The 24,044-nt window shown below is 45.2% G+C and overlaps 1 protein-coding gene across 4 annotated transcripts; it reads right to left on the bottom strand.

The window, feature by feature from the left end:
- Positions 1-23,838, bottom strand: TEF (TEF transcription factor, PAR bZIP family member). Of its 4 annotated transcripts, none has more exons than XM_073327189.1 (5): positions 23,548-23,836; positions 13,854-14,177; positions 11,416-11,636; positions 10,434-10,645; positions 1-8,510 (listed from the first exon to the last, which is right to left on the bottom strand). In XM_073327189.1, exons 1-5 carry the CDS (start codon positions 23,648-23,650, stop codon positions 8,489-8,491), a joined length of 882 nt encoding a protein of 293 aa, XP_073183290.1. In that variant the 5' UTR covers positions 23,651-23,836; the 3' UTR covers positions 1-8,488. The 4 variants fall into 4 exon arrangements, with proteins under 4 accessions (XP_073183290.1, XP_073183288.1, XP_073183291.1 ...); XM_073327187.1 differs by lacking the exon at positions 23,548-23,836 and adding an exon at positions 17,122-17,392; XM_073327190.1 differs by lacking the exon at positions 1-8,510 and having other exon boundaries at positions 10,430-10,645; positions 23,548-23,838.
- Positions 23,839-24,044: the final 206 nt, after the last annotated feature.

Here is a 24,044-nt window from a genome sequence, read left to right as displayed (position 1 = left end):
TTCCTGTAGTGGAATATACACTTTATTTTTTTAAAAAGGAAAAATACTAAACAATTTCATACAGTCAAAACTTTACATATTAAAGAAAAAAGCATTAAAAAAACAGTCATCAAGAGCAGAAAGGATTTCAACTACAGTACCCACAAATTCCAAGCGATTTTTCAATACTTGGAAACTTCAAATCCAGAGTTCGTTCATTAAAAAAAAAAAGTCAGAAATGGAAATATAGGAGGATACTGGGTGTACAGTGAAATGCCCCTTTCCTCATCAAACTGCAATTCAGGTACCTTTATTTTCTTTGATCAGCTGGCAAGAGTATGTGTACAAAATGAGCAGTTTTGGGTACATGATTAATAGCGAAGCTAGATTATTTATGGTAATAGACAACTTTACTCACCTGTTTCACAAACATGATATCTGGTAAAAGTAGCAATTTTACATTTCTATAGGGCCTTTCATTCAGAATGACCAAAAAGCATTTTACAGACTGACTTACAAAACTATATACAGGAATTACTCTGCCTTCCTCAAAAATGGAGACACCCAAGAGGTGAAACACAGCAACTGTTTAATGACACAAAGCAAAACTATATATTAAAATAATATTTTGCAGTTAATAAAATATTCCGCAGTCAAATTTTTCCTTTTGAATGAGTGGGATAGAGTGGTGTCATCTGTAGATCCAAATAAAGGACACTTCAAAATTCTCTTGCTTCTGGCATTAAAATGTAGTGTAAACCAAACACACCAAATGCGATTCTTCCAGAAACACTAATTAGATCAAAACAGACTCTCTCCTCTTCTCCAAAAAAGGTTGACAGGTGCAGAACTCCAGTGAATAATTTGCACATAAGTAACTGTGAAGCAGCTAAATTAACAGCTTGGGAACAGAATACAAAAATGTACCACCATTTCTGCCCACTATAAAAAAAAATGTGTAATTTTCCATTGTTATTTCAATGGAATGCTGCAGCAGCAGATAATGGAGAGCAGGCCACTGCTGTACATCAGTTAAGGTCAGTGAGCTAAAGATAGGTCAGCAGGAAGGTTTTATAACAGGGCTGTGGGCCCCAATGCTAGATAAAGTTTGAAGGACAAGGACAAGTTGCTTCCTAACACATTGACCATGATTCTCAACCATTAATTTTGTTTTCCTCTAGTCTAAAATTGACACAAAGAAGAATTTCACTGGCTGAAAGTTCCATCTGTGCAGTATACAATGAAAATGCACTGAAAACTCAAGTCTTTAGTCAATGTATCTCTCCATGCACCAACGGTGTGCGAGCAGGATAACCATATATTTGTGTGTACACACAACACGACTGATGAAGGTTTATTCTACTTATGTTATGGGTGAGTTGCGGTAACAGTCAATGACAGCGCAGTCTGGTTAGAGGGCTACGTTTAAGCCACAACCAAGCAATTTAAAAAACAAGTTACTGTTTTTTCTGGACTCGCACAGTGCTTTTTATGAAACTGACCAATTGGAGTGCTTTCTGTTATTGGCCAACAGCAAAACGGACAATCCAGAAAATGGGATTGTCTGAGAACAGTGATGAATGTCACCTCAGTGACTACTGTAAAAAAATAAAATGAAGTTTCTCTATTTGGGTGGTTTATTATTTTTAAATATTTTTGTGAACAGGAAGCATCACAATTAAATGAAAACTCCACAACATCAATCTCACTTTGATTTCTGCAGTTCTCTAGAAAAAAAATCCCAAGTCATATGACATGAAGCACTTTTAACAATTTTCAGGTGTTACAATAGAAGCGTTATTTATTACTTTATAAGACAGATTAATTTTAAAAATTTATTTACATATTCTAAATTATACAAAATACAATATTCCAATAAATCACATCATCACATAAGAGTGTAGAAGATGAATCCTTCCATTACCCTGACCAGTAGCAAACAGACACCTCATCGCTTCTCCAAAAAGATAGATACCAGCTACCTGCTATTCCATTTAGGTAAGTGAATGAATCCTCACCTCATCCTCACATATGGATGCAGTGCTGTCAAGCAGTTCAGGTAACCACATGAGCAAAGTGCAGCATTACTGAGATCTGCACGTCAGAATCAAGTGCCTTAATTTAATGGACATACAGTGAGTAAATTAATATAACTACAGTAGTTAAAAATAATAGCAACTTCCCCCACTCTCCAAAGTTCTTTTCACCTTCACTCTCTATTGTGGCCCATAAGAAATATGAGCAAGAAAAGGAGGCACCCATCACTTTAAAAAGTGAACATCTTGGATATGAGCTCAAGCTGTGGGGATGAGATCTGGATCTGAACTGCCCCAAAGTTAGAAGCAGTTCGGCTTCAGTTTCAGCATTCTGGCTCAGGCTAGTATTTTGCCTTAACCTTATCTTTCGGTTTTTCCTCTCTTCTTTATGCTCTGCTTACTTTTTTACTTCCCTCACAACTCTCCACTCTATTGTGACTGCCTGAACTTTAAAAGTTTGTATTCCAAAAAAGCCACACAAAATATAATGAACCATCTGGCTAGAAATATTGACTTTGTCCCTTCCCCCAACCTTTAGTGGTGGTTTTGGTAGATGTACAACAGAGAAATTACTGAAGACCAACAAATCTGGTGAAGATTTTGTATTTGTGTGAGGGGAAAAGCCCTTAAAAAAAAAGATACTAAAATAAATGTTCTTTCCTCAGTAAAGATTTAGATATAGGTTACTGTAAAATATGAAGTTAATGGGTCAGGTCACCTCTGCACCTCCCCTTTGTCTTGGGTTCACCCACTACAGCCAGGAGAAAACAATACAGGCACACCCTGATTTTACAAAGCTTTGAGATAACTAAACACTTTGTAAAATCAGGACTTTTGATAACCAGGAGCTTCAATTCTGTGAAGTTTAGGAGCTCTGTGGATCTGAAGTTGCACAGCAGCACTGCTCTCCTACTGACTACACAGAACGTTTTTGTCACAACAATTGTACTTTTACAGTATTCCTAAACTCTGGCACTGCTGGACCTCCACTGCACCTGCTACCTTAAGATGTACCTGGTACAGTTAGTAGCAGCTCACCAGATGATGCGGAAAATAGTATTTCCAGCTAGAACACAAGGGACTTCCAAACAGCACAGCAAAGAAATGAAATGGATAATTATCAGCAGTGAAGACCTTATTAAAAAAAAAAAGTAAAGAACTATATGACACCTGGAATTAACACATTTCTTCTCTTAGCATGCACTGCATATTTCTTCTTTACCCAGACCAAACAGCAAATCAAAGATTAATTAAGCAGACTATCTGAATAAAAAAAGTTCTCTCGTTCGTAAGATAAACAAAAGTGATGGGAAGATCAGTCCACCAATACTGCACCTGCAATCACAGGGGTCTCTTCTGGTCCCAACTCAGGGCTTGTCTACCCTACAGAGGCGACAGCTGTGCCGCCATGGCACTGTACACGCTTCCTACAGCGACGGAAGGGGTTTTTCCGTCAATGTCACCGATCCAACGCTCTGAGGGGGTTGTAGCCAAGTTGACAGAATTCTTCTGCATCTATATGGGAAGTTAGGTCAACCTAACTATGGTGCTCAGGAGCATACACTTTTCACAGCCCTGAGTGATGTAACTAGGTCACTCTAATTTTTAAGTGTAGACCAGGGCTCAGTGTGCTCCAGAGGAAAGCAAAGTCATCCACCGCTCCAATGTTTGATGAAAACTCAAAATCACCAGAGCAGAGAATAAAGACCTTTGTCTATGGAAGTTCATGAGAGCTTTGCCAACAACTTCAATGGGAACAGGATTTGGCTGTAAGTAAAAAATGTACTTAAGGAGTATTTATTGCAAATGTGCACTGCTATTAGATATCTTACGCTGTTAGACCTATTGGCAGACTTTGTATGAAACTAATGCCCATTGAATTCTCTCTTGCATCATTTATTGAACTGTTTTTTCTGGTTATGTAATAGAATAGACATTTTTAAAGCAGACGTTCCCCACAGGTAACCCTATTAATAGTGGGGACATTTTGAAAGTTTGTAGTCTGATGGCTGTTCAGTGGAAGCTAGATTTAAACCACTAGCCATTTCACAGGGGCTACTGAACAGGCATCCCCATCAAACTGCTCCCTTCATGATAGTCTCTGTAGTAAGGCCAAAGATGCAATTTCCTTTTTTCCCTTTGAGATGGTCCCTATCAGTGAGGCATAGGACACATTGCCATGAAGCAGTGTATGTGAGAACCTTGCTTAATTATTGCTCAAGCTGAACTTGTGCTGTTAGAAAACTTCAGGCTCTTGGCCTGTCAATTCAACCCCTTTCAATATTAAATTTGTTTGAAACAATTTGTCAGTATTCCACTGCAGACACTACGGTACTGTTACCAAGGGGAAGAGGCTGCACAGGTAAGATGGCAATCCTAGTTACATTATCGTCTATCACAATCTCAGAGTTCATGGTAATTTACTCTAAAAGGAGTGGAAAGCTCTGAAGCAGCATGCCTAACCTCCAAGAGACTGTAAGAATTGGAAGAAGTCTGACATAATCTCGCAACAGAAAGCCAGAACAAGACAGAGAGAGGTGTTGGCCCCGCACAAAGGAGGTGGCTGGTAAGAGCTGTGTTCATATGGGAATAAGAGATCACCACCATTACCTCAGAGAACTTACTGGATGTCTCACAACGTGACGGTTCTCCAGCTATAAAAATCAATCCACACTTGAGAAAAAACTATGCTTGACTGACACAACCTTGTATCACCTAGGTACAGCAGCACACATGATGTGTAACTTTGTGCACTAATCTACACAGAAGGACCACGGCATGCAAGATGGATAGTCTTCTCTGAAAGACAAACCAAATGAATATTTCACTGGTTTATGTTATATTGCACAAATTAATCTGGAAACCAAATGGGACTATTCACATTACTTGAATATTATGGTGATAATGTAGCATGATTATTACAAAAGACAATTCTCCATACATGCATTGTTCTAGACGATAGCATTAAAGGTTACCATAGTCCACTGCAGTTGCCTATTTAAATATCAACTAAGACTGCTGAAATAAGTATATTAGGATTGTTCCTAATGCAGAACGATGGTAGGATCCAAATGAATCATACTTGTAAATTTAGTCAGTTATTATTTAACTAAAAAAATCCACCTCACTTCAAATGGTAAACATGGCTGTGAAAAACAATAATTCAGAGCCAAGTAATTGGAAATAAATGCTAGAAGATCATATTTACATGCATTCAGCGTCTTTAAAATCAAGCCCCTTAAACTAAAAAAGTAACCCCCCAAAAAAGGGTTGTTCAAGGCTGTACTACAAGGTGTAAGCCTGTGGCACTTTCTACAGGTGGCACTATATTCCCAACATTTTAGGAATTTGATGCTGGAATAGTAACCCATTTGCAGATGTTTGGAAACTTTCATGTACTATCCTAGCGAATCTTAAGAGTTCCAACTTATACAAGTACTAGTTGTGTTGTTCCATGGATGTAATTTGTAAAGTCATGTGTGCAAAAAAGCCAAAAATGGCTGTGAACTTAGGACAGTAACAGATCACAGCGATGGCTGCACCTGCTGATATTCAGAACAAAAAGAGCTCTCAACCACCTGTGTAGCTGTTTTCCACCGCTTCACACTGACTCTACAGCAAGTTAAAGAAGTATGGGCTGGATGAATGGACAATAAGGTGGATAGAAAGCTGGCTAGATTGTCCGGCTCAACGGGTAATTATCAATGGCTCCATGTCTAGTTGGCAGCCGGTATCAAGTGGAGTGTCCCAAGGGTCGGTTTTGTTCAATATCTTCATAAATGATCTGGAGGATGGTGTGGATTGCACCCTCAGCAAGTTTGCAGATGACACTAAACTGGCAGGAGAGGTAGATACGCTGGAGGGTAGAGATAGGATACAGAGGGCCCTAGACAAATTAGAGGATTGGGCCAAAAGAAATCTGATGAGGTTCAACAAGGACAAGTGCAGAGTCCTGCACTTAGGACGGAAGAATCCCATGCCCTGCTACAGACTAGGGACCGAATGGCTAGGCAGCAGTTCTGCAGAAAAGGACCTGGGGGTTACAGCAGACGAGAAGCTGGATATGAGTCAACAGTGTGCCGTTGTTGCCAAGAAGGCCAATGGCATTTTGGGCTGTAAAAGTAGGGGCATTGCCAGCAGATCGAGGGACGTGATCGTTCTCTATTCGACATTGGTGAGGCCTCATCTGGAGTACTGTGTCCAGTTTTGGGCCCCACACTACAAGAAGGATGTGGAAAAATTAGAAAGCGTCCAGCGGAGGGCAACAAAAATGATTAGGGGACTGGAACACATGACTTATGAGGAGAGGCTGAGGGAACTGGAATTGCTTAGTCTGCAGAAGAGAAGAATGAGGGGGGATTTGATAGCTGCTTTCAACTACCTGAAAGGGGGTTCCAAACAGGATGGCTCTAGACTGTTCTCAGTGGTAGCAGATGACAGAACGAGGAGTAATGGTCTCAAGTTGCAGTGGGGGAGGTTTAGGTTGGATATTAGGAAAAACGTTTTCACTAGGAGGGTGGTGAAACACTGGAATGCGTTACCTAGGGAGGTGGTGGAATCTCCTTCCTTAGAAGTTTTTAAGGTCAGGCTTGACAAAGCCCTCGCTGGGATGATTTAGTTGGGGATTGGTCCTGCTTTGAGCAGGGGGTTGGACTAGATGACCTCCTGAGGTCCCTTCCAACCCTGATATTCTATGAATAGGCTTCAGAGACAATCCTGGAATCTTATTACATACATATAACACATTGATAACATTTCTTACTGGTTAGGAAAAAAGTTAAAGCGTGTTCTTTAACACTGAAAACATGGTCCACTTGTAAGACTAGATCAAGCAGTGCACTTGATGGATCAAGCCCATTCATCTTTCCCAGGTTCCACTGAAAAATTAATTGGTTACAACTTTGTTTAAAGAAAGTTTGCAACAGTCTGCTTCTCCCCATTGCTCCCTTTCCTCTTCACCTTCCTACTAAGATGTTCTGGGGGCAGGAATCCCTCTGGGGAAGAAGACGACATGGTATTTGTACAGTATTAAACCATATGTCATAAGTTTCAGTTGTAATGGATCCTGAGCCTCCCATTTAGGCCCTTTTCGTTTTGCTGGCTTTCAAAAGGTCTTTATCAGCCAGGTGTCTGCCATTAATCAGCCTCCTGGCAGAGAGTTTAGAGAGTTTTCTGTGTGTCATACAGTCACATAGAAAACCTCCTCTCCATTTCTATGTTATTGACATAACCTTGGATACAAGTGCAGCCCTACAATATTTTACTGGAAATAAGCCATTCCATTTTCTCTTTCACCTATACATTTGGTTATGATGTCTGGTTAGGAGTCTTTTGCTGTACTGATGGCAATTTTCCTTCCATGGACATCCTCCCTTTTCTACACAGGGCCAACATCCCTGCAATGCTCTCTAAGTGCCTCATCTATCTCCATACACGCCCAGAGTCTGTTTTTAAAGCTGTTCCATTATGACACAATGGAATTGCTGGATATTTTGGGTCCATGAGACAGATGCCCACCGTACTTTCTGAGGTGCTTGGGGAATTAGAGTGCAGTAGGAAAAAGAGAAGGATGCATAGCATAGTAGCTGCTAGCCGCTGTTCCTCTGGGGCTTCAATACAGACTGACTGGTCTGGCCTGCAGCCAGATACACGGCTCAGCAGCTCAGAGAGGTATACACCTCTCCTCTATTTTGGTACAGCAGCCAAGGAAACGGATGTAATTTGTTTTATTGAGATACAAAAGTATCCCCTTAAAAGTAAAAGGGGAAGGAGGTGGGCTCCCCATAGTGTACATATCAGGAGAGGAAGTAGTTAAGGAGTTTTGTGTCATCTGGGCTATATAACAGGATTTATTTGTTACTCTTTGTACAGCACACTCTATGGTGCTTTTTAGTTTACTTCAACAAATCTGTTGCATTTTCTTGCACTCCTAGACTATTTTCCATGGATGCCTCTGGTTCAGCACCCCCAGCAGTACGTCACAAGATGCTACGCTTGTCAGAACCCAGCTGCAGCAGTAGCTAAAACCTATTCTACTGCTCCCCCCAACCCCAAAAATCGGTGACAATATAGTTTAAGCCATTTTAAGTTAGAATCCCCCTTCCTTCCATTTCGTTCAAGTATCAAAACAGAGTCACCATTCACACAAGTCATCAACAGATTGGACTGAAAGACATGAGCTGTGAGTGTCATTGACAAGTGTCAGTAAGTAACATTACTGTAGTTTGATTACAGAGAGAAGAAAAACATTAGTACAAAAAAAGAGAGATAAGAAAGCCATACACAGCATTAAGGAGACCTTGCACTTTTCATCATGTCAGCCCCCGTGCAGTTCAGATGGGATACTTGCAGGCAGTGTCCCCGTCAGTTGTTTTTGTTGGATACCTCTCACACATCTCACTGTTCACTCTGAAGACAGATGGTTTCATGTGTGCTTTTTAGTTTCTTTGTTTTTAGAAGTCTTTAAAGTTGCATCACTCGGAATCAGATAAGTCACTTTAAATAAAGCAAAGCAGTAAGTGTGACAATTTATTTACAGTATACTCCATCTATCACCACTACACACCACTCTGTGAAAGAAAAAACCCAATGGTGTGGGATTCTATTTTCCTGCTGCAAAGTTATCTCCCTCCTTGATGCTCAGGAGGAACCTGACTGGCGCTGCACAAAATAACCAAAAACAAACAAACAAACAAAAAAAACAGCTCAGCCCAGACAAGCAGGTAATAATGCAGGGAGAAAACAGCTCCTGTATAGATTTACTTTAATCATGCTAGATTAGCTTCCTTCCCCACTCCACTGGGGAGTGAACATATGAATTTAGACAAGCTGTTTTATTCTCACATTGAGCTCACAAAGCTGACCTAGTCAAAATCTGTTACAGAAAAAAAACCCTATAACTTCTACGTGCTCTTATAAGTTTCTAATTCCTTCACTCAAATCTATCCTAAAACCTTTTATCTCCCACACTCCTCTTGCTCCCAAATACAAACACCATCCCCAGACATCTAACCAACAGTTATAACATATTCACTGCCATAAGCCTGGGATAAAATACATATGACAGTGACAGTCTACTTTTGTACCAGGCATTTTACTAAAGCTCTCCATTGCAGGTGGAGGCAGCCTCCAACATTCACAAAAATGCATTTTTCTTTAGCACCATTTACTGTACGAGCAGTACTCGGAAGTAATCCATTCTCAGCACCAAGAGGGCAAGTCATGTGCTTGAGAGAAAACCAGCTGGCATAGAGAGACTGCCACCCAAAGAGGTTGTGAGAGAAGTTCTTCATGTTTAGAGTGGGTGTGGCTTCTCCCTTGCTTGCTCAAAAGGCAAAGGACCAAGTATCACTTACAGAGGTGCAACTCTTGTACGACTGCGAAGATGCATTAGAGTGGTGGATTGGGTTTGTCCCCCCTTCCCCGCCCAAAACACAAAGTGCTGGTGATTCCCAAACCAGATGGACCTAAGAATTGATCTGATGAGGCCACAGGTAAATGACTCAAAGTTTGGTGGTGCCCTTCTCCTTCACTTCTGAATGAAGAGTCATGCGCTGCATAATTAGTAGTTCAAGAAAAGAAGTCCCCTAACTGTATTAGGGGAAAGGAAGAAAAGAGTGATGCACTCCCTAAAACCCATTGCTGTGAACTCAGAAAGTGTTACCTCACATTAGTAAAGGAGAAGTATGGGGCTCTTTGCCCTGCACCTCATCCTATGCTTCTGGGAGCTAACCAAAGAAAAACGTGTAAGTATTGTTTAGAAACAATGTGTTCACTGCACTATGGTTTACACAAATGCACGTTCATCTGAATGTTATCTTCACCTCTGCAGAAGACAGACAGTTCCCAGGCCTAGGAGGTTTCCCTGTTCCTCCTGAGCAGGAGCACAGAGCCCTGCACAACAGGGGCTGCTCAGCTACGTTCCAGTGTCTAGGAACTGGGGAAGGAACTTTTTTATGATGCTGTCCAGCAGCACCCATTTGTATCCCAAATTATAAAACTAAGTTTTAAAAAGAAAGGGGGAGAGAGAGAGAACGAGAACGAACAGGAGACTTTTGCACTTCAGCCAGCTCTCTTTCCATTTAAAATGGAGATTAGAACAGAAAGCAAAAGCCTTGTCCAACAATCTAAACAGATTCACTTTTATTTCCCTGGATGGATGAATCCATTCTCTTGGATTAGCATCACCAACTGCTCTAGCAGTGTTAAAACAAAGCTGTAAAGATGGACACAACTTAGATTCTGGCACCACAAGGGTCAGGAAAGGACCTGACCAAGTTGTGCCATCAGAAGCGGATCTTTGCTATAGATGCACAATGACAAGGTCTCCATACATGTTATTTCTGGGAGTCTCTACAGAAGGCAGAGAAGTCCAAGAACTAAACAAGGAGCCCTAGCAAGGAAAGAGGGTGTGCTTACAAGGGTCCGTATCTGGTCTCATATTTAGAGACAATGTTCTTGCATTTCCCCACTTCCTTGCGCAGCTCTGCCACCTCTGTCCTGAGGGCAGTGTTCTCCTTCTCCAAGAAGGCTGCTCGGATTGTGATCTGATTCTCTTTCAGTCGCCGAGCGTCACGGGAACGTTTCGCTGCCACGTTGTTCTTCTTTCGCCTTGTCCAATATTTTTCATCCTGTAGGAAAGGGGGGGGGGGGAGAAAAAAAGTCAATCTGACAGCTCAGCATTTCATATCCAGCATCAAACAGCTACCTTCCTGCCCTACCACAAGAGTCATCCTACCCATAAAAGCCATCCTACTTGCTATCAGATTTCCTCCTGTAGCTCATGCAGGAAGTTGTTGGGTTGGCTAGGCTCAGATACTAACTGAAGTTTAGACAACATGGTACTGGAAGATTGTCTCCTCAAAAGAAGCCTATTTAGGATAGTTCAGGGTGGGGTGGGGAAGTAAAATTGAGGTGAAATTAAACAAAGGGAACATTTCAGCTAGACATCAAGAACAATTTCTTAACAGCTATGTCTATTAGCCTGTGGAATAATCTCCCAGTGAAAGTGATTAACGTTCCATTGTCTGGGGCACATAGAATTGGACTAGACAAAAGCATTGGCAAATGAGCATATGACCATTTGTGGGGCGCAAATTTGCATTAGTGAGGAAGAGCAAAGGAGGAATGAGCTGAGACAACTTAGTTTTTCCATCCTTTTCTGTGTCTACCACCACAAGTCACTCCTGCCCAACAATTCACTCACTGTTCCAAGTTAAAGCAGTAAGGGCCTTACAGCTGAATAGGAATCAGTCTTCCAACCCTCTTCTGAGCAACGTTCTCCACTCAACCCAGTAGGTATGGCCCACTGGCCTTGCCCCAAATGTATTTCAACATACAAAAAAAGACCCCCACACACTCTGCGTAAAGCCTTATCAGTCTGATAAAAGAAGTCTGTTACCTTTTGCTCATCTGGGACAAAAACCTTCTTGGCCTTTTTAATCATGGGCTGTGGTTTCAGGTCCTCTTCAGCAAACTTGTGCTTGCGAGGATTGAAGAGCTCACCACCGGGCACGCTGGAGAGCACTAAGTCAGCAGGGTCGGGATTAAAGTTCACATCAATCTCAATGCACTCTGGATCAACAGGGCTCGGAGTCTCTCTCTCACTCTCTGGGGAGGAGTCTAGCAAAAGGCAGTAAACATCAGAATAGGAGATCAGCATGATGAAGAAAATAAATCCAGGTACCCATATATGGGCATCTCTGCTCACTGACCTAGTGTATGCCACATTTATCACTTCTATTTAATAGTGAACTCAGTACTGTACAAGACATAGTTCCATTCCCTGCAAGAGATAACATCTCAACTTTACACAGAAGTGCTGGATAACCTGCTTCACCATGGAAGAAATACAAGCCCTGGGCATGCATGCCCAGAATGAGATACACAAGAAGATAAAAATGGCAGAAAGAGATGAAAGTTTCTCCCTTCAGCAAAAATCTTGTGGCCTTGTGCACCTCGCTACATATAAGAAGTATTTGCTCCAACAGAGTGAAATCAGAAATTCAGAGTTCTAGCTCCCTGCCATTTATGGCTCAGAAATTCCCACAGAAGCATGAGCTGGCCTAGAGATTTCTCTCACTGAGCCCACGGAAGACCATAAAAATTTGATTTTCAACATGAAAAACAGAGGTTTGATAAAAATCCACACATCATGTTCTTCCTTATTTGTTATATGTAAATGGAAGAGTAATAACAGAGGGCCTGGTGTGGAAGAGATGTGTACTGTGACAGAAACAGATTGGTAGCATGATCTTTAAAGACATGAGTTAAAAGTCACATTACAGTAACTTTATGTTTATATACATCTTTCACATTGATGAACTGCAAATTTTAGCACTAAGTGAAATATAGGTAGGGATAAATAAATCTCTTCTTCCACCAGTGAAATGCAGCCACATATCTGGGCAGTAAAACATTAGCAACACTACACGAGAGTTTAGGAGAAGCAACAACAAAAACTATACCCAAAGGATAACATAAAACACATCATATATAAACATGGAGTCAATAAGTGAGCACTTGATGCACGGTTGCTTTCCTCTCTCCTGTTGAAAACCTTTGTACTCCATGTTGTGCATATGTCTACCAGGTTCGTGGAAAGGGGGTCAGGGTTCAGGCCCTTTCCATAAAGCCATCTCGCAGGTTCTTTTCCTCACAAAATAGCCATTAAGTCTGTGCAGTGTTATTGTGTGGAGTTCCCAAGTCCAGCACTAAACTGAAAAGTGAAGGTCCTCTCCAGATACGCACACTGCTATCTAGGATCAGGTCACGGGTAGCTAAGGTGGAGGCACCAGAAATGTGTTTTATTTCTTTGTCTCTCCTTTCTCACCTCAGGTACTCAAGAGACTTCCAAGCATTCCTTGGAGCTTCAAACTAAAGTATAAACAGCCTCTGTCCAAAAAACTTAGCTGTCACACTTCACAAGCCAAATGAAAGGCTTTATTATAACATTTCCATAAAGCACAGTTCACTGGATGTACACTAACTACTAATGGCTTACCTCAATGGACTGAACCACCAAGGTATTCAAAAGCTTATCTGAACCTATCAAGACTGCAGATCTTATAGTAACAGATTCTTTCACAAGAATTCAAGGAATTCCAGACTCTTGCTAGGTTAGAAGTACCAATCAGAAAGTTGGTATTTCAGATTTGCCAATTCCAACTAGAAACAAAACAGCACAGAAGCAATGTGTTTTTTGTTTTTTTTTAAAGACAGATATTAAAACCTTAAAAAAAGTCCAGCTTCAGTTGTTGGGGAATGTTTGGGCTGGTTCTTATTTTATCCAGGCTCATCCACCCAGCTCTAGCATCAACAGCCACAAGATCTGCAATCAGATACACTGAATGTGAAGTGGCTAAGCAGCAGTGGCATTAAGGCCTTGTCTACACTAAAAGGAAAAGTCGATCTAAGCTACGCAATTTGAGTTACATGAATAACGTAACTCAAATCAATGTAGCTTAGACCTACTTACCACAGGACCACACTAAGCGATGTCGAAGGGAGACGCTCTCCCGTTGACTCCCCTTACTCTTCTCGATCAGGTGGAGTACAGGAGTCAACAGGAGAATGATCGACTGCCGACGCATCAATCGCCGCAGCGTGGATGTTCCGGTAAGTGTAGACAAGCCCTAAGTTATTTTGAGGGTGGGAAAGACCTCTTCATAAAGATTAGCAGGAACTTACAGATGAATGAGACTCTATAGGCTAAACACTGTTTATGCTTCTGAAGCTAATCTCCTCAGGATGGTAGTGCTTCTCCTCAGGTTAAGGAGGTCTCTTTACATATCACAACAGCAGAAACCATTCACAAGGCTTCAAAGTATTTCACCCTACCTGTGCCGGAGGCAGCTTCAGATGGTTGGAAAACTACAGTGGAAGATGATGAGGGAGGGGAGGCAGCAGATGCACTGGTGGGCTCTTTTCCTTCCAGCTCAGCCACAGGCAGAAGCGGGTTCTGGTTCAAGCCTAGGTGAGCAGGGCTGGAAGGGATTCCATTCTCCAGGAGGAACTCATCCAGATCCATGTACTCCAGGTGGAAAGATTCCCCATCATAAGGGATGGTTTTGTCCCAGATGGGAGGCATGAGGGAGGCAGAGACTGCCATAGTGCTGGCAGCTGCAGCTTCATCCTCCTCAAGTTTTTCCTTCTTTTCTTTATCTAAAAGACAAAAACATAAAGGTCACAGTGTAAAATATGGGTTAGAAGATTAAAGACTAGATTTAAATAATGGTAAGAATTCAATACAGACTCCATCAGAGCAAGAAAATTAACTCGACATGTTCTACACCAGTTTACTCAGACCAATCTCCATGTGTAATGTTCGATGAAGTGGGTTTTAGCCCATGAAAGCTTATGCTCAAATAAATTTGTTAGTCTTTAAGGTGCCACAAGTACTCCTTATTCTTTTTGCTGATACAGACTAACACGGCTACCACTCTGAAACTTAACAGTTCATTGGTCTCCATCTAATAGGTAGGCCACAGAGATTTACAGGTACATGAAAGTCTTTGAGCTGAGAGAGCAGGGTCTTTTAGCATAGAGGTCCTCTGTACAATCCGTGCTGCAAACAACCCACCCAGGGGTGGCATAATACACATAGTCCTAAGCACCATGATTCACCACAGTTTAGATTTGATTATCTTTAGGATTTATGGCAGATATTTTGTTTCTCCCAGGCTTTTCCTGGAAGACAGGAAAAGTAGATGTGGAAGGGTCAGGTTATAATGGAAACTATTAAGAAGCCTTTGAGGTAACAAGAGTTTATCCTGAAGTTGGGAGAGAAGTGCAAAGAGGGAAAGATTAGGTACAAGCGGGGGTGTGGGGGGGGATTTTCATATTTGATTTGGAAATAAGACAAAGTCCATCTATATTAAATGCTAACTGTAATGGTTCAGCTAAGCATTTATAAAAGCATTTGTTCCTGAAAAAATTCAGCGTCCCCACACAGTACTCCCTCCAACACTTAATTATAGGTCAAAGCACCTATCACAGCGCTCTCCAAAAGGGGAGCTTGTAGGAGAGCATCTCAGAATTTTCCCCAGAAACTGATGCAATTTTCTGTTTAAACTACACTATAGGGTATACACAAAAGAAGCACAGTTGTCTCTATGCTAAGCAAAGCCCATTTCTGACTGAATTCCTGGAAGCATGGTCAACTGGCTGCTGAAGGTCATAGATAAGCTGAGCAGAATCTCAGCAAAGAATGAGGCCCAGAAGAATTAGAAGACAGCCTTAAATAATGGCACTACTTTGTTAATGAAACCCACACTCACTCAAGGTGCCTATCTCTAGATCTTACTAGACTGAGTACCATTTTGGGGGCAGAAGCACATCCACAGATGGGTGAAAACATGCTGGTGGAGACCTGGGATGACGAGCAATGGCTGTAGAGCAATGAGATCTTTTCAATTTTTGTGAGGTGCTCACTCCCACACAAGAGTACCTGGATGAGAGCTCCTCTCACTTTAGGCAATACAGTGAAGATTTCTCTCTGGAAGCCAGGAACCTCAGGTAATTAGTGCTTGATGGGATGTTAATTTGGGAGTTGGAAGTCTACATACAGGCTATTGTGTGGGAAGTGTATACAGCGGTACAAATTCATGCAGCAGGTGTGATCAAAGTATAAATATATACTTGCAAGAATGCTCAGCAACTGTAAACTAAATTTCCTTATGCTGCAATATGGAAATAGACAGCACCATCATTCAGATTCCGAATAAAACAACAGTGACCAGAATGACAAATTCCAGAGAGATGTAAATCCTGTTGCATCAGAGGTCAGCTCTTCAATGTTCACATAGGGTAGCCTGGCAAAGGGCACGATGCACAAACCTGAGAACACTGCGCTGTTCCAAAGCAGATGGAATAGATCAGTCAGTAGGCCAGTAGGGTCAACTACACACAGAGACAAGGATAGCCGTTTTAGCCCTGCTGTGATTTTAGAAGATCCTGCCTACTAACCCTTAGAAAACCCTACCCCGATTACTCTGGCAGACATTACTTCAAACTACTTCCTTAACAGGAACAGAAGCAAGGTGGAATATGTCTTTTGAAGGCTCAAGGCAAGAATGAGGTTTCTGTTGAAAAGGACAGCACTGTGATAGAGTATCATTGTTACTTCAACCTGCTGTTTTTCTCACATTATGTTTAAAAGCACAGAAGAAAATGTAATTCATAGCAAATAAACAAACCTGGATGAGAAAGTAATTGCTTTGCCAGCCAGAGGCTCAGGACTCCGCAACAGCTGGCAGGAACACACAGGCTGATATTACATCATAGGCTCTTCAGATAGAACTATGTCTTTCCATGCATTTGTTCAGTACCTAGCAATAATCTAGCCCATCCTGCCTGAGATGGCTGGGTACTAGCATAAGTATTAATCATAGAATATCAGGGTTGGAAGGGACCTCAGAAAGTCACCTAGTCCAACCCCCTGCTCAAAGCAAGACCAATCCCCAATTTTTGCCCCAATCCCTAAATGGCTCCCTCAAGGATTGAACTCACAACCCTGGGTGTAGAAGGCCAACGCTCAAACCACTGAGCTGTCCCTCCCCCAAATGCACCAAACGACACTGACGACTTGATTCTGGTTGGAGTTGTAAGGCAACTGGACACTTGCATGCACCAGGTGGCCACGCCTGGAGCAAAGCCCAGCCCTGGGGGTCAGGCCGCGCTGCTGCGGGGGGGGAGGTTGTTTTTTAGTTTATGTTGCGGTACTTTGCACTGGCAAAAAGCCCCGAGGCTGCAGCCAGACTCCGAGCAGGGCAGTCACCCAGGCCACAAGTCTCCTCAGGGCAGCCCTGGCCGCGTGGCTAAGGAAGGGGGAAGACACTGGACGGGGGGAATCTCTCCCGCTGCCGCCTGGGCACACCGGGAGGGCCCGGAGCTCCCCGGCCCGCAGCCACTCGAGCCTCGGGCTGGGCCCGGCCCGGCCCTGCAACCGGCGGGGCGGGGCAGCAGCACGCGCCACTCGCGGGCCCCGGCCCAGCCAGGGCGCCTCCCCGGCAACCAGAGAGATGGGGCTCGCCCCGCCCCCTCGACACGCGCGCGTCCCGCCGCTCGCGCGTGCGCGCCGTGCGTGCGCGCGCGCTCCCGCCCTCACCGAGGCGCGCGTGCCGCGGAGGATTCTCCATCAGCTTCTTCAGCACCAACGGGAAGGTGCCCGCCAGGCTCCGCTCCTGCTGCGCGGAGGCGGCCGCCCCCGCGCTGCCCGCTGCTGCCTCCTGGCGCGCGGCGCGGCCGGGCATGCTCCCCGCTGCCCGGCGAGCGGTGCCAACACCGAGGCCCCCGCAGCGGAAGGCTACGAATTAGGGCTGCGCCAGCAGCTCCCGGAAAGACACCGCCAAGGCGCACGCGCCAGCAGCTGACGCCGCGAGCCAGCCTCGCCTTACTTCTTTATTCATGAGCGCGAGCTTCCCTCACTTCCCGCCCACAAGCCAGGCCGCCTTCTGTGATTGGCTGCGCCGCTCCAGGGCAGCGCTCCCATTGGCCGCAGGGGGGGGGCACGTTCAGCCGGCGCAGGCCAGGAAAGTGCAAGGAAGGCGTGTGACTCATTAGCATGTTAGTCCCGCCCACCCAGCGCCCCAAGCGTTCGCGTCTCCGCTGCCGCTGTTTCTTCCACAGACCGCGCGCGGAGGGGTGCGGAAAGAGCCGCGCGCACACGAGTGCCGCGGCCACCGCAGGAGAGCGCGCGGGCGAAGCCACTGCGGCCGGGAGTCGCGAGCCCATTAGCCGCCGTGCCCCCTCGGGAGGGGGCGGGGCTGCGGGCGCGCGCAGCGGCTCCCCCCCACTTCCCCAACAATCCCTTCCCCGAGGCGCGGCCCCGCTTCCCTGCAGCGGGTGGGGCCGCGGCTCCGCACCCAGCGGAGATGGGGGGCCGGATTTCGGAGCGATCCCAGCTCGGGCTGCAGCCAGCGCTCGGCCGCGCGGGGGATTATGCCCCACGTGTGTTCCCGCGTGACAAGCTGCGCTGTGCATCGCCCCAGCTTACACTGGTTTCAGGCAAACAGCCTCTGTCTACACTAGGGGTCGCATTACTCCAGCTCCACTCCGGGCTGGCCCCAGCTGGCTGTTCGCGAGTCACCTTTCCAGTGAGGACAAGGCTGATCACGTGACACGGGCTCCACTTGCGTGCAGCTGCTAAATGTCAGCAACACACGCTAGAAATACGTTCGTTTCTTTGATATTCGTATCCTCTAGAGGCAATTACTGTCATTGCCGCAGCGGAGCTATGGGCCCAGAAATATTTAAAAAAAAAGGAGTTGTTTGTGCACAACCGGGGAGGGGAACATACTCTGAGATAAAGAACTCCAACTTCTTCTCTTTTCCTTTCCCACCCTCTGCTTCTCCCCAGCATTTGGTGCTTTTATTTTACCTTTATTATGTTAGTGATGAGGGGCCAACCAAGAATCCTTCCCTGTTGTTCCAAGCACTGTACAAACATAGAAGATGTCTGTCTGTTGCCAAAGAGATCATGTCAGCACAGTGAAAAAAAAATGTGAAATCCGACTCAGCCCCCTCCCTCCAGGGTCTGAAGCAGTGATGTGTATGATCATTCTCCTTGCACAAAAGTCATCATCTAACATTTGTGCCTGACCAGCACCTGCTTTACTTCTTGGAGTAGATTTTCAAAAGTACACAAGCAGGAGCAGAGTTTCAAGAGAGCTCAGTGAGCTAGGAGCTGAGCTCTTGACATCTGGATGCCAGTACCACAATACAACGAGCACTTGAAAGTCTGGCCTTGAGTTCCTTACGAAATCTATTCCTTATTTTTCATCCAGGGAATATTGCTGAGTAAAGATGTGTTTAGAACTTCCATCTCTTTAGCTTTTTTTGTTTTTTTTGTTATTGGGGGAGAGCAGGGAAGATAAGTCACAGTCTAGTGATAATGATTTAGATTAATGGGAAACATAGCGTATTGACCGACATAAGGAAACTAGGTGAAAGGCAATGTAAAAAGGCAGAGCACTCTATGGTACTACCAGTCTGCTTAAATTCAAATGTCATGCAAATTTATTCTCTGTGGCCAACATCAGGGGAGATCAAACCTAACACAACCTCCAGATGGGATACTAGCATTACTGCCTGCATCAGGCAGCATAGCAATTAGGAGGATACATGAAGACCATAAGAACATCGAGGAATATAATTTGGATCCAGAGATCACCTATCCCCTGTGACATGGATATGATCTCCCCCTGTCCTACATCGTGACAATAGCTGCTATGTGTCCTATGTGATGTCAAACCCCCTAGGAGAAGGAAGAAACTTTGAGGTTGTTTCCAGCCCTCAAACAAACAAGGAAAATGGTGCTGGATTTAGAGGTGCAGACCCAATATAACTATACTGGTGAAGTTGGTGAGAAACAACCCAGAGTTACAATCTGACATTGGCAGGCTTTGGATAGGGTAATCTACGAGTTCTTGTTTTTCTTTCTTGTCTTTAGTAATTTCCCACCTCTGTTCCTGCTGAATGTTTCCTGTATCACTCAAACACATATATGACACTTGCCACCTAAATGCATAAGTGGAGAAACTACATCCTGCAATCTTCCATTTCAAAACACACAGATCTCTACCCAGCCAGGTGTTAAAGGAGTACCTCCAGTAGCTCAGCTAGCAGAGCTAATAAGCTCATAGACAGTGATATACACTTCAAACGGACAAATTTTTGAACCGCAACACTGTCTTTTACTTTTCAGAGTAACAGCCGTGTTAGTCTGTCTTTGCAAAAAGAAAAGGAGGACTTGTGGCACCTTAGAGACTAACCAATTTATTTGAGCATGAGCTTTCGTGAGCTACAGCTCACTTCATCGGATGCATACTGTGGAAACTGCAGTAGACATTATATACACACAGAGACCGTCTACTGCAGTTTCCACGGTATGCATCCGATGAAGTGAGCTGTAGCTCACGAAAGCTCATGCTCAAACAAATTGGTTAGTCTCTAAGGTGCCACAAGTCCTTCTTTTCTTTTTGTCTTTTACTTGACTGTAAAAGTGCCACACACATCTACAGTGATGTATGAATAAATAATATATTCCAACCAGTGGAGGACAGTGTGACACATGCTCAAGACGGTCCACCCCATATCTAAAAGAGCCACTTCCATAATTCAGCCAGAAGGGAACTGCACTCCTCTGGCACAAGTGCCATTATCTACCACAAAGATGAAGCTCATTTATGCATTTTCATGGGTCAGACCATGACCATGGAACTCACTCCCATAGAATCTAAGAACTACCTCAGATTTCATCACTTTCTGTCCCAGTTGCAAGGCAAACTTTCTTTGACCTGACCTTCACTAATACAAGCTCATAGTACATCAAAATCAATTTCCCACCCACGCTCCAGGGGGATAAATGGAGAAGAGATAGCACATGATAGTAATTAGTCATGTTGCTCAATGCATCACTGGAAGACATTGAGCATACCATGATGAGCAGCACAGTGAAAAAATCTAAGAAGAATAGAACTGATATATGCCCTCTACAGATTCGAAATAGTAGGCAATTAGTGCCCACATACACACAGCCAATCTCCTCTAGCTCAGCCGGTAGAGGACAGAAATATACAGATAAGAAGATTTAATATATTTTATCCAGCAAGGGGCAATGAAAGGCATGCACAAGACTACTCATAATAAATCCTCCATTTGCAGACCATGATACTCCATGTGGGGCAACTGGACTGTAAATGAAGTTTCCACCATGTGCTAACTTCCTACAGCTAAGACGAGAACTCAGCCTGGGGAGACTTAAAAGGAGAAGGAATCTCCCAGGGGAAATGAGATTTTGCAGAGGAGGTGTCACTGAGTGCTTGTTAGAGGGTTACAGTCCTCATATCTGCTTCCCACCATTTTGTTCAAGGCTGCAGTTTCCCTGGCAAGGCTGGTTTCCAGTGACCTACTGCACCCATCCACTTTATTCCATTGGTGACTAGACTCTGAGTATCTAATCCCAGGAAGAGTCCAAGGAAACGAAGATCTGTAAAGGAATCTAAACTACTGTACTTAGGCAGTGAATTAGCTCAACAGTGTCTTCCTCATCTCTAGGCCCCAAAAGTGGAAGACTGTCTGGTGGAGGTGCAGTGTTTGTGCCTAAGACTGACCTTGTTCCCTGACTTACTTCCAGATGAGTTCAGCAGATGCTGAACATTAGGATTAGCTTTGTACAGTCATAGGCATGTGCCTGTGCACAGGGAGTGTTTAATTTATGCAAAGATGATTTTTTGCATAGGCTTTAACAGGAGTTTCCAGGGAGCTTCTTGTGGGATCCTTCACAATGCACTCTGCATGGGTGTCAAGTGTCTGGCTCTTCTTCAGGCAGTGATGGGAGAGGCTGGTTTGAGAACGTTTCCTTGGACTCTTCCTGGGATTAGATACTCAGAGTCTAGTCACCAATGGAATGAAGTGGATGGGTGCAGTAGATCACTGGAAACTGTAACATCAGCTGCACCCTCCTGCTTTATTTAGATTTTGCAAATGTAACTGTCAGTTTCTCTTTAGCTGTGGTACTAAGAATTGGGGCACGCAAGATGGGAATCCTCAGTGGGCTTAGCTTTTACACTGCTTAGCTTGTGATGGGGAATTCAGCTCCAAAGGGGATGAGGAGAAGCACAGCTCTGATGTGACGGGAGAATCTGTAATAAGGAGCCTACGGCCAGGTAGGGGGGTATGTGTGCAATCAACACCACTAGGAGGTCTGCTGCAGGATAGCAGAGTATGTAAAATGGAGGGGTGTGTGTGATGACAGACCTGGTCCCTGAAAGAGGGGGTTGGAAAGTCTGGCTCTGGCAGGGAGGTGTACTAATAGGGAACTAAGAACTAAAGGAGACTAAGAGAACATGAGGGAGGTCCCCAGGCAAGGGGAGGGAGTTGTCATGGTACCATGTCCCCATGCAGCCAAAGAAAGTCATATCCAATAATCAAAGAATTTCCTCTCTAGCCCCCTCAACAAATTCTTCCCAGCTCTCCTAGGTTGGATGGATTCCAACCAGTTGCCTCGCTCCGCTGAATCTAGATACCAAGGATCTAAGGAATTTACTTAATCCAGCCTTGGCCAGAGCACCATCCAGGCACATGCACTAGTGACACTGTTTTCCTAGCTCTGCCACAACTACACCCTCCTCTCTCGGTCAGCTTTTCACCATGGCACAGGATAGCTGAGAAACACGTCCAGGACCAGCCATCCAGCTCCATATTATATAACAGTCTGGTTATTGTACAAGTCTCAGCAAGGGAGGGAGTGAATTTACAGAGAACAACAGACGGACTGTGCTACAGGGACTTGACAAAATGAATCCGTTCAGAGAGGTGGGGACCTACAGTAATCCCTTCGTCATCACAGGTCTTCCTAATGCCACAGGTCCTTGTGTCTAATTATTCTGTGCCATAAGCCACTTACTACCAGCACTCCTGCCCCCATTTATATCCCATTAGCCGCTCTCCTTGGCTAAGAGATTCTTTCATTAATGCCTTTTCTGGTGCACCTCTCCTGTACCATGTTAGCCCCTTTTGCTGCCACAGAACCATATCTGTGTCCTGGCAGCAGTTTCCTGAGAACATTTAGTTCAGTGAACATCAGTCTGTGAGGTAAGGAGGCACATGTCCAAACATGACTGAGGTGTGCCATGGCATTTCCACGTGCACTCCCACCCACAACGCTGCTCAGCCAGGAAAGAGTTAAAACAACCACAAAGCAGCCTGCAAGGGACATGTTTCAGAGTAACAGCCATGTTAGTCTGTATTCGTAAAAAGAAAAGGAGTACTTGTGGCACCTTAGAGACTAACCAATTTATTGAGCATAAGCTTTCCTGAGCTACAGAAGTGAGCTGTAGCTCATGAAAGCTTATACTCAAATAAATTGGTTAGTCTCTAAGGTGCCACAAGTACTCCTTTTCTTTTTGCCAGGGACATGTAACTATCCCATCTGAAAATGGAAAGGTCCCTGGGTGTAGCGATTCCCCAGTCCTTAGAGTGTATCAAGCAAGGGTACTGCCCCGGAGAGGACAAGAGTTTGCACCGGGGGACCTCCTAGGTTTTTTGCATCTGGTTTGTGCGGTACAGTCCTAGGAACACAGCAAGAGGGAAAGTCCAGAAAGGAAGAGGCTCTAAGTGTACAGAAGGTGGGACATCGCTCTTGCTCCCTGCCCAGCTTTGCATTCGTAACCCCCTCCGCAGCAGCAGACACAGAGTTTGCCCCACAAACACCCAACCCCCTGGGTGACTCGTTCCCACCGTGCGCCCCTGGGGGCGAGGGGCAGCAGCAAAAGCCGGAGGCTCGGCCGTTCTTGTGAAACGGGCCAAACAGGGCAGAGGATCGGCCGGTGGCGAGGAGTTGCGCCTATTGCGGCGCAAAGCCCGCCAGGAGCAGAGCCCCAAAGGCTCGGCAGCTGCGCCCCCTTCCCGGGGCTGGCGATCCGTCTAACCGGGACCCCCGCCTCGCCCTCTCCCGCGGGAGCGCAGCCGGGCAGCGGAGCGCTGGGGGTGGGCAAGGCGGGGAGGGGAGGGGAGGGGGGCGCCCGCCTACCTGCGAGCGTGTCGGCCCAGGGTAAGGAGTACTCCAGCAGGGACTTCAGCACTTCGGGGAAGTCCATGGCAGGCGGGACGCCGAGGTTGTCGCAGCCGGACATGCCGTGTCCCGGAGAGGCCCGCTGGGTGCAGAGCGCGGATGGCGCTAATGGGAGTCACGAGAGAGGTTGCGGCCGTGCTCGGCGCGGGATTGGCGGAGCAGCGCTGGGCTGGGCAGAGGAGAGCGAGCGAGAGCAGCAGCCTGTCCCAAGCCGACCCTGCCCCGCCCCGCCCGCCCGCCTCCGAGCCGCGTCCCCGCTGCGGGGCCCGCTGGTGGAAATGGCCTCCTGACTGGCTGGGCCGGGGCCGCCTGGCACGATTGGCTGATAGGGCCCGCCGCAGCCAACCAGGCGGCAAAGAACTGGGCCTGTTACCTAACTTTGGGAAAGAAGTCACCGGCTGCTTGGAAAGATGGTCGGACAAGTAATACACGCACCGAGAGGCAGTCAGTCACGC

Source organism: Lepidochelys kempii, chromosome 1, assembly GCF_965140265.1.
Source record: "Lepidochelys kempii isolate rLepKem1 chromosome 1, rLepKem1.hap2, whole genome shotgun sequence".
Taxonomy (NCBI): domain Eukaryota; kingdom Metazoa; phylum Chordata; order Testudines; family Cheloniidae; genus Lepidochelys; species Lepidochelys kempii.
The sequence above is the reverse complement of the archived record's forward strand: the minus strand, read 5'-3'. Positions and strand labels throughout refer to the sequence as shown.